The 13,077-nt window shown below is 46.9% G+C and overlaps 1 protein-coding gene across 1 annotated transcript in view; it reads right to left on the bottom strand.

The window, feature by feature from the left end:
- Positions 1 to 13,077, bottom strand: part of myo10l1 (myosin X, like 1) — a gene marked incomplete at both ends in the record, with an annotated part of 41,807 nt that overhangs the window by 6,317 nt on the left and 22,413 nt on the right. Inside the window, 27 exons of the mRNA XM_079752256.1 lie at positions 102 to 244; positions 352 to 407; positions 711 to 804; positions 962 to 1,057; positions 1,242 to 1,346; positions 2,185 to 2,329; positions 2,635 to 2,761; positions 3,311 to 3,721; positions 3,755 to 3,991; positions 4,456 to 4,707; positions 5,210 to 5,510; positions 6,109 to 6,215; positions 6,529 to 6,646; positions 6,781 to 6,905; positions 6,993 to 7,073; positions 7,564 to 7,672; positions 7,952 to 8,034; positions 8,130 to 8,198; positions 9,153 to 9,245; positions 9,665 to 9,731; positions 10,005 to 10,105; positions 10,280 to 10,426; positions 11,058 to 11,176; positions 11,557 to 11,686; positions 11,898 to 12,004; positions 12,390 to 12,474; positions 12,988 to 13,077. The exon at positions 12,988 to 13,077 is cut by the window's right edge and continues 49 nt beyond it. Of these exons, the coding sequence (XP_079608382.1) occupies positions 102 to 244; positions 352 to 407; positions 711 to 804; positions 962 to 1,057; positions 1,242 to 1,346; positions 2,185 to 2,329; positions 2,635 to 2,761; positions 3,311 to 3,721; positions 3,755 to 3,991; positions 4,456 to 4,707; positions 5,210 to 5,510; positions 6,109 to 6,215; positions 6,529 to 6,646; positions 6,781 to 6,905; positions 6,993 to 7,073; positions 7,564 to 7,672; positions 7,952 to 8,034; positions 8,130 to 8,198; positions 9,153 to 9,245; positions 9,665 to 9,731; positions 10,005 to 10,105; positions 10,280 to 10,426; positions 11,058 to 11,176; positions 11,557 to 11,686; positions 11,898 to 12,004; positions 12,390 to 12,474; positions 12,988 to 13,077 (3,598 nt within the window). The remainder of the gene's footprint in view (positions 1 to 101; positions 245 to 351; positions 408 to 710; positions 805 to 961; positions 1,058 to 1,241; positions 1,347 to 2,184; positions 2,330 to 2,634; positions 2,762 to 3,310; positions 3,722 to 3,754; positions 3,992 to 4,455; positions 4,708 to 5,209; positions 5,511 to 6,108; positions 6,216 to 6,528; positions 6,647 to 6,780; positions 6,906 to 6,992; positions 7,074 to 7,563; positions 7,673 to 7,951; positions 8,035 to 8,129; positions 8,199 to 9,152; positions 9,246 to 9,664; positions 9,732 to 10,004; positions 10,106 to 10,279; positions 10,427 to 11,057; positions 11,177 to 11,556; positions 11,687 to 11,897; positions 12,005 to 12,389; positions 12,475 to 12,987) is intronic.

Below are 13,077 nucleotides of genomic sequence, written 5' to 3' on the forward strand. Positions count from 1 at the left end.
CAAGACCTGCTCCCCCCCTCCAGAACCAGGATCACCACGGTCAGGTTCATGTAAGACCAATCAAGCTGCCCCCGACTCCTCCTCCTCCACCTCCTCCCTACCCCGGACCAGGAACTCCTGGCCGTCGACTTTGGCATCTCCTTTGGGTTTCTGCAGCAGGCTGATCCAGTGATGCATCTCCTCGGCCGTGTCCGTGTTGCAGTGGATCACGCGGTTTGCGGTGATGATCACAAAGGAGTTGGGACTGTGGACGACAGAAGCACAAGGCCTGGCCGTGAGTCCTCGTCTTTAATTCGGACATCACTGTGCCCAGTGACTTCACGCTGTTGTTATTATAAAATGTTGTTGTACCGATCGGGGTTGTCCGACGCACACACAGAGTCCACCAGACCCACGTCAAGGGTGCCCTAGGAGAAGAACGCCAATGCATCTAATTAACATGTGCACTGCCTAGATAACGGTCTAAATATGACAGTATTGGACGATATAACCTGCTGTGCAGTTAAGGACACTGCTCAACATAGCTGCTAAGTAATTCATGCATGATATTGATGTAGATGTAGTAAATGTGTTAATAAGGATTATTGTGAACAAAATATGCAAAGATATATGTGAAATCGACATATGTATATAAATATAATGTACAATTATAACTAGATGTTCTGATGTTTTTTACGGTTTTGAAGGTGGAAAGATGGTGAGATACTGACCACAGCATTCTTGGGGTTGGCTTGCTCATGGGACATGTCAAGCAGCTGCTCTGGAGTGCACACCCGCACCTTACTGAGCACATTGAACCATCCACTGCAGAGAGAGAGACAGAGAGAGACAAAGAGAGGGACAGAGAGAGAGAGAGAGAGAGAGAGAGAGAGAGAGAGAGAGAGAAAGAGACAGGGACATTGAATAATCTTCGGGTATAAAGTAAAGTCGTGTAGAAATATCCACTCTTCTCTTTCCTCACCCTGCGTCCTCTGGGGACTCAGCGAACACCTGGTAGGTCCGCTCCTCCGTCACGATGTTCAGCGCGTTCTCCTTCTCGTGGTTGTCCACGATCTCCCTGTTAAACCACGGGGTCACTGCTCATCAGCTGGGGTGCATTTGTGTTGTCATACATTGTATTGCAATGCAGAACATATGTACTTTAAGTGTTGGACAATGTTGGGTCTGAAATATCAAACTTTTTCAGTATTAGTTAATATATATGATTACATTTTGTATCTTATTCATAAGAAGGGTCTTACTTTGCAGCCCGAATGTCGATAGTCCCCTTCAGCTTCTCCTCGCTGTCGTTCTCAAAGTACATCAGCTTGCTGTCCCTCAGTACGAACCAACGCATCTTCCAGTTCCTGGGACAGAAGCAGAAGTTGTTACAACCATTCAATGGATCATCATATGGGGTTCCTGTGAGGTAGGACATTTCACACACACACACACACACAGATTGAAATAATTGTTCATTGCTTGTCTTTATGAATTTTTTTTAATCATTGTTAACAAAGTAGAGGAAGGCCAAGAAGAAAACACCTCAGGGCTGGAGTGGAGGCCTACTGTCCTGCTCAAAGGCACGTTGGTGGAGATTGACCCGCATTGACTGCATAAAGGAATTGTTATGGGAACAAGGCTATCACCACCCGTGTGACTTGATGCTTGTTTATTGTAAACCATTCAAACTATGGAACAACAAGCCATGTTTGGTTGCCACAGGCATACCTTTATGTCGGTGACCACACTACAAACACAACAAACTTTTTAATGAGTTTGTTTCCCCAAGAGGAAAAACAAATCAGCCTTAAGCGCTCACGACCCGAATGTATTCATTCCTCAACACAAAAATGAAAGAAAAGGAAAAAGTGAGAAAGAAGATCTTCTTTGATGTTTTCCATCAAAGGTGCTGTAGGTGAGTTTGAAGAGCTATTGCTTGAATGTCATCTCGTTAAAAATAGCCTAGCGACATGTCAGCTATCATTTATTTATATATTTTTTTTTTTGGGGGGATGACTGCTCGTGCCTCTGTCTCAATTTCGATTGACGAGAGCATGATTTTGATCATGCTCTCGTCTGTTCTCCTCCGATCTCTGTACAACTCAGGAATCTCAACCACAGCACCTAATACTGATAACAAACCAAAACAACCGAGCATGCAGCGGTGGACTTGGCATGCTGGCTGGGGCCAGTAACTACTACAACAACCTGCGTGAGAGAGTGGACAGGCCCCCTCCCTTCTTGTACAGCCAGCCGGACTTCAGGGACTCCTGCTTGGAGCGGAACCACATGAAGGTCTCGTCCTTCAGCACGCACCAGCGCCTCCTCCAGGGGATCATCAGACCGGCTGGGGAGGAAGAGGAAGAGGAAGCTCTGCAAAGGGGGTCTTATCTCGTCATGACTCAATTCACCATTGTTTTTCTGCAATCCGTTTATAATTTATAATTATAAATGCCTTATAATTGATTAATTTATAAGGCACCTTTTGCCTTTTTGTATTCCTTTTCTCCTTTCCCCATTGGATGTCTTTGGGGGGGGTTTTCATTGGCCCTTATGATCTCTTTCAACTAAGCAGCGCTGTTTGAATCTGGCCTCATGGGACACCGGTGACACCGGTGACACAGACTAAACAGAGAATGCAGGACGGGTTACCCTTCATGTAGAGGTAGCTGTGGAAGTAGGGCGGTCCGTTCCCGTTGAGGATGCTGACCCGGTGGCCCACGCCCACCTCCTCATCGGTGTCCAGTAGGCCGTCGTGCTCGTCATCGCTGTCCCCGTACTGGAGGGAATAAAGATTGACCGGAAGACTTGTTTTAATTTTGGTTATGTAAAATAAAGAGGACCTCATGATAGTGACATCATTTCCAAGGATGGAAGGCCAATTTAAAAAATCACTGAAACCCTCAACCTTTTTAAGCAATCATACGATAATAACAAACAGATAACCACATGATAGAAAATATCACATATCACATATCAACATTTCCGTGTGTGAGGTAGATGCTTGTGTGCATGTGACGTAGATGCGTGTGTGCGCGTGAGGAAGATGCATGTGTGCGTGTGACGTAGATGCGTGTTCGCGTGTAAGGTAGATGCGTCTGTGCGTGAGGTAGATGCGTGTGTGCGTGTGACGTAGATGCGTGTGTGCGCGGGAGTTAGATGCGTGTGAGGTAGATGCGTGTGTGTGTGTGTGTGAGGTTTATGCGTGTGTGGTAGATGCGTCTGTGCGTGTGTGAGGTAGATGCATGTGTGTGTGTGCGTGTGAGGTAGATGCGTGTGTGTGTGTGTGCGCAGCGAGAAGACGCATGTGCGCGTGTGCGTTCCTCACCGAGTCGGAGCTGCCGCGGTGCGACTCGGCGCTGGCGTTGGTGCACGTCGACTTCCTGGGGTGCTCCTCCTCCGTCGGCGCCGCGCTGCCCCGGTTGCTCCCGGAGACGGAGCCGTCGTCGCCGGCGTTCACCGAGCCGTCCTCCTCCTCCTGGTCGTAGTCCGACTCTGTGTCGGCGGGCATGCTGTAGATAGGCTCCTCCCCGTCGCCAAGGCTCTCCACCATGCTCACCTTCCTCCCCTCCTCCGCCTTTCCCGCCTCTTTCTTCTCGCCGTCCCCCTTGGTCGGGGGCGCCGTCGACGGCGATAGAGGAGGAGGAGGTGGAGGAGGTGCCGGAACGCCCGATCCGTCTCCCGGGGGTGGGGGCGCGGGCGGGGAAGGGGGGACGCCGGCCGGGCTCGGCGCCGCTACGCTGGCGGCGGCGGCGGCGGCGGCGGCGGCGGCGGCGGCGGCGGCGGCGGCGGCGGCGGCGGGGGGAGGGGCGGACGCGAGGGTTCCCTCGGCGAACGCGGGCGGAGGAGGGGGAAGCTGGGCGAGGATCTCCACGTCAAGGGGGGCGTCGCTCTCGGCCGGAGGCGGGAAGTCCGGGAGGGGGATGCACTCCTCCTCGGCGTGGAAGCCCTCGTCCACTTCCTCCTCTTTGGGCGTGGCGGGGCCCGCCCCCCCTGGCGCCGGCTTCACCTGCAGGACACGGAGGATGGACGGAGGTGTGGTCGGTCAGAGGTGTATTCAAAAGATACTATTCGGAAGAAATTAGTCGTTCCCATAAGTATAACATGTGCTTCTTTATAAACCATGACATCACCAAGTGTATGTCCCCGGAGATTGTGACAGACAAACACCGCATGTAGTTTCTTCGCTGTTATGCCTCCTGTTCTGTAGCTGGAAGGATATTTGATCAGCTTATATCAGCAATTACTTATTGAATTTAACAAGACTCTAGAGACAGACAATCAATCGATCAGCCAGCCATCTAGCCAGACAGACAGACAGACAGTCAATTAGCCAGCCATCTAGCCAAACAGACAGACAGACAGACAGTCATCAGCCAGCCATCTAGCCAGACAGACAGACGGACAGACAGACAGACAGACAGACAGACAGACAGACAGACAGACAGACAGACAGACAGACAGGCGGATCACCTCTGCATCAGGCGCCTTGGGCTCCGCGTCCACCAGGGCGGCGTCCAGACCCCCGAAGTTGAGGAGGTCGATGAGCTCGGTGGCCTTGCGGGACGCCTCCTTCTTCATGCGCTTGATCTCGGCGTCGCGGCGCAGCTGCAGCTCCTGCTTGGAGGACTCGCACAGCAGGGACACGCCGTCCTCCCGCTTCCTCTGCAGACGCTCGATCTCCCGCTCCAGCTTGAGGATCTCCTCCATCTGACGGGTCTCCACCTGGGAAGGGAGGTTGGTTTATAAACAACGCAAACACTGAAAACCTCTCAAGGTGAAGAACAATTGTGTGAATTGATATTGGGCTCATTTGTAGCCAATGCGAAAACACCCATACTTATTTGATTTACGACACACACACACACGCACACACACAAGCTAACACACACACACACAGGCACACACACACACAGTAAGGACGCTTACTGTGTCCATGGGGAGGGAAATAGAGCTGCTTAGAGACATGATTTATACTGGGTGGGATGAGGAGCAAAGTAACGCATAAAGAGGTCTAAAATTATTACTTTTTTGGAAAATCACACAGAAATTGTACACTACTAAACCATCAGGGAGTTTATATCATAATAATAGTGTGTGTGTGTCTGCTGGCCTTTAAAACAGCAGGTGTGCTTCTTTGGGTTTTATTATTTAAAAGTCAATTGAATCCTTCATGTAGTTTTATCCACAGCTTAAGCAACACACTCACATCTGGCTTTTCCCCTTCCTCTTCATTCGTTGCTCCCTTTCCAGCCACCTCCTGCTTCTTCTCTTCTCCTCCTTCTCCTCCGTCTGCCTTTGCCTCGGGCTGCTGCTCCTTCTTCTTCGTCTTCTCCTCCTCCTCCCTCTTCAGCCTCTTCCTCTCGTCCCTGATCTTGCGGACGCGGCTGCGGGCCACCTGCCCCCTCCGGTGTCTCTGGAGCACCAGCGCCGCCTTGCGCTGCCGGACGAACCTCCGGCGCAGGATGTGCTTGCGGAAGTGCTTCTGCAGCGTGAGCACGCTGCTTCGGACCTGCTTGAAGTGCTTCCTGTCGACAGGGGGGGACAAAGGGGGCCGTGCTGATTCTGACATCGAGAAGACGAACAAAGCTGTCGTCTGACGTGGGTGAGGGGTAAATCACTGGCTACTATGTTTTTCCAAGTTTTTTCATTTTCAAGTTTTACATCATCGCTCATAGGGTGAGGGTGAGGGTGAGGGGTTAGGGTTAGGGGTTAGGGTTAGGGGTTAGGGTTAGGGTTAGGGGTTAGGGTTAGGGGTTAGGGTTAGGGGTAAGGGTTAGGGTTAGGGTTAGGGTTAGGTTAGGGGTTAGGGTTAGGTTTAGGGTTAGGAGCTAGAGGCTAGGAGTTAGGGGTTAGGGTTAGGTGCTAGGAGTTAGGGGTTAGGGGTTAGGGTTAGGGTTCATCAGCATGAACATTTCTATCTCAAATGTATCTTTGGGATTCTGATGTTTACTTTTCATTAAATATATTCATAAATGAATCTATTTGATATTCTTGTAGTGTTGCATCACATGTTAGCCATTCTGTAATCTGATGAGCATGACGAGTGCTCATTGAGTAAATGAGACATTTAGAAACAAAAGTGTGGCACGGGAGCGTGTTTTCTCAACGTTTAAAGCGTCTTACCTGGCGGAATAGGCGAGCAGGTGGGCGCGGATCACCATGGCAGCGGCCCGGCGCACCTCATCGCGGTCCTTCTCCAGACGCTGCTCCAGTGATTCCTTCATGAACACCTGAAGGGGAGAACACAGGGTCAGCGGTCAAATCTTCAACGGCATTGATGCATTTTGTACAAAAACAATACTTTTACGTGAACCGTTGGCACATGGATTCATAAATTGAGAGTTTAAGATCATTTAAATGGCCTTATTCACCTTACGGCAAGCGTGGTTCCATCCCGGTCTTATATGTTGCCTAACTTAAAGCGGAATTGTACATTCAGTTCCCCCTACCAGTCTGCGTTTGGAACCAAGATGGCCGCTTTGTGAAGAAGACCGTTTTAGATGAGTCTACTGGACAAGATGGCAGAAACTCTGTAACTCTTACTTTGGTCTTGCCAATCTGCCACTCTTTCTTAGTCTTGTCATATTTGGTCAGAAGGTCCATGTTTTTTTTCTTATCATCTCCGACCGTGGACACCTTGTTCTTGGAGATGATCTTATACCTGGGAGACGGGAGAAGTAGTTATGCATTTGCACACACTCTTGAGGAGAGAGAGAGAGAGAGAGAGAGAGAGAGAGAGAGAGAGAGAGAGAGAGAGAGAGAGAGAATATGTGTATGACGGTTGTTAATACACACCGTGAGAGGAAGTCTACAAAAGTCCTTCGAACGGGGAATCCAGCGCGACGGATTTTCACCGTCTCCAACATCCCAGAATACCTCAACTGATTTATGACGACTTCCGGGTCAAACACGGTTGGATTCTTTTTGGATGAAAACCATACAAAATTAAAAGAATTGACATCAATTTTCAAATATCCCAATCCCATTACATTGGTAATTGGACTCACCTTCTCCATGTTGGGTTTGATGCAGCGGATGAAGAAAGGGTTGGACACACTCAAAGTCCCCATGAGAGAATGGAGGGAGTCCTGGAGAGAACAAGTAACAAGAACATCCTTCAGTTATTCATTAACGTAGCAAAACATAAAAATCCACTCCTCCATCATTATTCTCGGCAGAGATTATCCCCATGGTGACATCAATTGTCTATAACATCATTGCTCAGAGTTTCAGTCTCAGGCATCTTTTGTGATCAAGGAATCTGACATTTTATTGAATGCATTTATAGATTTTCATGTATTTGTTTTGCATCCAAATTACAAAACGGAAACATGATAGAGAAAAGGGGACGTTCTTTGTCAAGTGATTGTCATGTTAAGTGTGTCCCGGTTGAGTGTCTGAGTGTGTGTATGTGTGTGTGTGTGTGTGTGTCTGTGTGTGTGTGTGTGTGTGTGTGCGTTTGAGCGTGTGTGTGTGCTTGCAGGCGTGCTTGCGTGCGTGCGTGTGTGTGTGTGTGTGTGTGTGTGTGTGCATTCATATGTGTGTGTGTGTGTGTGTGTGTGTGTGTGTTTTCCTGACCCTGAACTGGGAGCTGACAGTTGGCTTGCGTCTGGCTGTGCCCATCTTCAGAGTCTCCTCGTTGTTTCTGCTGCCCACCTTCTCGAACAAGTCGTAGATGAAGTCCAGCCTGGACAGAGAAGGAACCCATTACTATTATTATCCTCCAACCAAAGCTGTAGGCACCCTTGACCAAGACACCTCACCCCTACCTGCTCCTTAATGACATGGACCTTAAGTCACTGCCAACTGATGAACGACTGAACAGAATAACCACCACCACCAATCTACTACTCATCTCAATGCACCTTGTCTTTATCCACCAATACGAGAGATGTAAAGGTAGAGTGGATCTAAACTGATATAGGAATGGTTCAATAGCTACTGACTTTGCTAAACGCTACTGTACCTGCTCTCTTTCAGCATATTGAGGATGTCGTCTCTGAACGTGTCTCTGTTCTTCTCCAGGATTCCTCGCACATCATACAGAACCTAACAGAGTCACACATAAACACGCATCGCTCACAATCAGCCCTCACCCTAATGGGGAGGAGGTGTGGAAGATACTAATCTGGACTTTAACTCACCTCCCCAGCGTAGTGTTTGATGCCAAACTGATGGTCTGCAAGCCGGGGCTTCACATAGTAGGGATTGGTCTGAAGAAACATAGCAACTGTGGTTGAATAATACTATTACTACTACTACAACGATTAATAAGTTAATTATATACTACTACTACTACTAATTACTGCTAGAGTAATAATATGGTGCTATTACTACTATGACTTCTCAGTGGCGAGTGGTGACTTTTGACCCCCAAACGCAGGCTTGTGATAAGCAGTGCCAGATTCTGACTACAACACTAAGAAACGCTCATCAAAAATATGTATTGGATTTTTCCTAATTATTTGTTGAAAAGGCATCTTTCTGCCAAAAAGGATGTAGTATTTTGTCTAAAATACTGTAATAATGTATGCGTTTGATTACGGAGTCACAGCATTTGGTACTGGTGCATGAATCTGTATCCTAGGAAATGTATCTTGCTGAGCCACTAGGGGGCATTGTTGCGCTTGTGTCACGTAATTAAAAGGCTGAGGTGAATTCAGCAAATTTACTCCCAACCCGCACTCAGCGCTTTGAGCCCCCCCCCCCTCCTTCTCACCAAAGCGGGAGATGACAGAGCGCATTGCCTGAGATATGCTGAACACCGGGCAGCATTCAGGCAGCATTTCAGCGTAGATTCACATAATAGACATCGAAACCCAACGGCCCAACTGCAGTCATTGTTGTTAGAAAATGAAACAATCGGAGGAAAAACAACAAATGTTGTAATGTTTAAACAGAAATAATGTTTAGTAGTTCTTATAAAAACGACTACTAACCCTTTCCCTAACATTAAATTACTACTACTACTACTATTACTATTATATAACTATGACAATAAGAGTAATAATAAACTATAGTACACACCTATGATACTACTAATATAAGACATATTAATAGCAGATTTGTTCGATAGATTCCCAGGAGGTATTCATAAGTACAGCCCCTTGTTAAACTCAATGTTCTCTAGAAGACAGACAGACAGATAGACATGTGGACCATCTTACAGAGTGTCTGCTGTGCAGCTTCTCCATCAGGGTGAAGTCTGTTCCCTTTGGGAAGCGGCTCTCCTCATTGACCAGAGCCAACATGCCCAGTTTCTAACCGACACACACACACACACACACACACACACACACACACACACACACACACACACACACACACACACACACACACACACACACACACACACACACACACACACACACACACACACATTGGGTTATAAGTTCAGCTCAGATAATCAGGTTCATGCGCTATTTATATTTTTTAACGGAAGCAAATCCAACACACACATCATCTCTCCGATGAAAATAACACTTTAAGCTAACATAACAGGGATAAAACTGATAAGAGTCTGGCTGCAAAAGCACTTACATCTCCCAAGTGACTTTGGACAATATTGTAATGTTTCCTGCATCAATCCAGGGGACATTTAGCTAATGGGTCTGGACACTCAGGTCTACTCTAAGTTATAACTTAAAATATATCATTTTTCATGATATATAAATGAAACCTTTTCTATGAGGTCAAGGCACTCTGCATTGTCCATCCAGTCAATGGCGTCCCATTGGACGCCTTCCCTGTGGAACACAAAGAAAGACCAAAGAAATGAAGGACAAAAAATAAAACGACAATAAAAACAAAAGGGATAGATCGTGTTTTTTGGTTTGATCCACCACAAGATCGACAACAACACGATCAAACAAATATAAATCAGACTATCATACTGACGTAGTAGCCTAGCTTGGTAAGGATAGTTATGACCATGGTTGTATTACACTCAACACATTCTTGGGACCTTAACTGACAAAAGGAACTGAAACATTTTCCCATGTAGTCTCATGTATCTGTACCTGTTGTACTCCAACTGTTCCAGCGAGAAGATGTGCTTATTGAAGTATTCTTGCAGCTTCTCGTTGGCATAGTTGATGTTAAACTGTTCGAACCGATTCACCTTGAGGGAGATAACACACACACACACACACACACACACACACACACACACACACACACACACACACACACACACACACACACATAAGTTAAGTGTTTGAACGTGTCTTACCATCGAGTCTGCTGTGCTCAACAGATAGAATGTGTCTACGCTTCCACCGTGCAGAGTTCTGACCTCAAAATTCTCGAAGCCAAAGATGTCAAGGATACCGATTGATTTGAAGTTCTCTTTCCCTTTGACCTTCTGATTGATTTTACGGACGATCCAGGAGAAGCACTGTGCGTAAAGCGCCATGGCAACCGAGTCCCGGGAATCCACCGCCTGTGGAGAGGGGAGGTAAAGTCATTTTCACTGTTGAAGCTGGAAACCAAACACCATGAGACATGAAAGAAATGTGGTTTGGGTTGAGAACGCAACAGAAGGGGGTTTTGTTATCCCCATGGTGACCACCCACGCCAACTTTGTGATACGAGTGTTATAACAAGCCATGTTGTATATGAAACGCGCCGCACACTGTGGCGTTATGCTGTTGGTGTACGGGAAGCCTAACCCTCTCTCGAACACGATCTTCAAAATCAAAATCCACACACACCCCAGCGTTATCCGTTCGTACACTTATCGTTATATAAGTGTACGAGAAGCGTAATTTCTTTCGGACGCCGCAGTCAACCACTGCCTAGACAGAGGTCCACCGAGGTCCACACATGCCCAAGTGTTTTGAATGACAATAGAATTCAGAATTCATATTGAAAATCATTTTAAATATTTTTTTATTCACAATCATTATTTGTGTTAAAACGTAACACCAGGTGTTGTTTTAGACTACGACAATGACTACAGTTGTGCGGTGGGGTTTCGTGCGTTGCCATGTGTGTGTTGGCGTGCACGTGACGCCGCGTGTGATTTGGCGTGCACTTGTTGTCTCGTGTGTGTTGGCGTGTGCGTGCAGTACCTGCTCTATGGTGAGGGGGGAGCAGATCTCCTCTCCTCTGAGGATGATGGAGCGCTGTGTCAGCACCTCAGAGAGCTGGAAGCAGTCCAGACCCAGCAGGTCACTGGCATTACTGACCACTGGAAACACACACCACGCACCACACACACACACACACACACACACACACACACACACACACACACACACACACACACACACACACACACACAGAAACACAGCTGTTAGTTCGGTGGGTATGTTTGTGTGTGTAAATGTGTGTGTGTTTGTGTGTGTGTGTGTGTGTGTGTGAGTGTGTGTGTGTGTGTGTGTGTGTGTGTGTGTGTGTGTGTGTGTGTGTGTGTGTTTTTGACTGTGTATGCATGAGTGTGTGCATGTTTGTGTGTACATCCACAGCATTGACTACCATTGGTTTGACACACCAATAAACCAAACACACAAACACACACACACACACACACACACATACACACCCTAAGGTGCGTCTGCATTTGCTCACCTTGCTTGGTGGTGATCTGAGCTCCTCCGGCGGTCATGAACTCGATGTTGCCCAGCTGCAGGACTCCAGACAGCAGCTTGAACATGTCTCTGCTCTCCTCCTCCGTGAACTCGAGCACTTTCAGGGCCTCCTGCAGACACACAGTTCACAGCATAGTGAACAAAGCTTCTCATTCAAGGGTTTAAAAGATCACAGTCCCATCCAAAGCTCTGCGGCTTTCATTTAAAGAAGAGGATTTATTGACCAAAAATGAACTGAATTACTACTTGACCCCAACTACCATGGTAATAAAGGATGTTTGGTCGAGTACAAACTGGCCATTTTCGGGGAATGACACCAACCATAACACTGTTGTAGAGCTCTTTGTCATTCAGGCTTTTGTCCTTGATGCATCCTGATTGGTTGAGGTAGTGGAAGGACTCAGGGGGTTCGCCCAGGAAATATTGTTCTATGGGAAGGGAACGCAAAATGGGAATGATGAGTAGGAAACAGGTGAATGGGTGGTGGGATCGTAATTCTTCTAAAGGTGTTCGATTCCCAAACAAAAGGTACTTTGCTACATCCTTTAGAAAGATACCTAACCCCTACCTGCTCTCTAATAACATGAATCTATACTCACTGTAGTAAAAGTAATAATTATAGTAAAGGTGAACAGCCTTACAAAATACTTCCAGATACATCATAAGAAAACTATTTCCTAAGTAACCTTCTTTAAAAGATCAAGCATTTGATTTTAATCAGAAAAGACAACTTCCTCCAGCGGATGTCTGGCGTCAGGCCATCGATGGATCCGGAGCCTTCCCCAGAGGTGTCTCACCCTGAGCGCTCCTCACCTTTATGGTCCTTTGTGGCTCCTGCTAGCAGAGCGTAGAAGATGTGGTAGTTCCTCTCCCCAGGGTTCTGCCTCACCACACGGTTCTACACCACAACCCAGCCACAAACAGCATCAGCATCACAGCTATACGCATATGAACGAACAGTTTTCAAATGTCTTGGTATGTGTTTTAAAAAAAAGAGTAAGTGGAGTCCTGTACGGATTGACATTTGATTTGAAGGATATAGAATTTGGGTGACAGGTTTACCTTTTCCAATAAATCTGAGAGGCAAAGGGTTAAGGAAAAAACTTAGAGTAGTATGGGAGGCGTTACTGTGATTCATTTACATATACCAGGCTTCTCCCAAAACCATGATCTACTACTACAACTGTGATTTGTTTGATTTGTAGATGGAAAGAAACTAAGAAGAAATTTTGTTTTCATTCAACCAAGAGAAGAAATTTTGAAAGCAGCGTATGTGATTTTGGGTTCAAAATTTTAAACAACAATGAAATTACACTGAAAACCAAATAAAAATAAACATCTGTATGTCCAACTACCACTGTTTCATTGACCAATAGTTTCTCTAGTCTTTGACGTTAGGAAGGAAGGTGACACATAAAAGGATACAGTCAAACACGCAGCCTCCCTGGATGTTCCCGCCCTCAGAGAAGTGGAGCTGGATGAACTTCCCAAAGCGGCTGGA

This window comes from Pollachius pollachius (assembly GCF_949987615.1).
Source record: "Pollachius pollachius genome assembly, chromosome: 15".
In the NCBI taxonomy this organism is placed as follows: domain Eukaryota; kingdom Metazoa; phylum Chordata; class Actinopteri; order Gadiformes; family Gadidae; genus Pollachius; species Pollachius pollachius.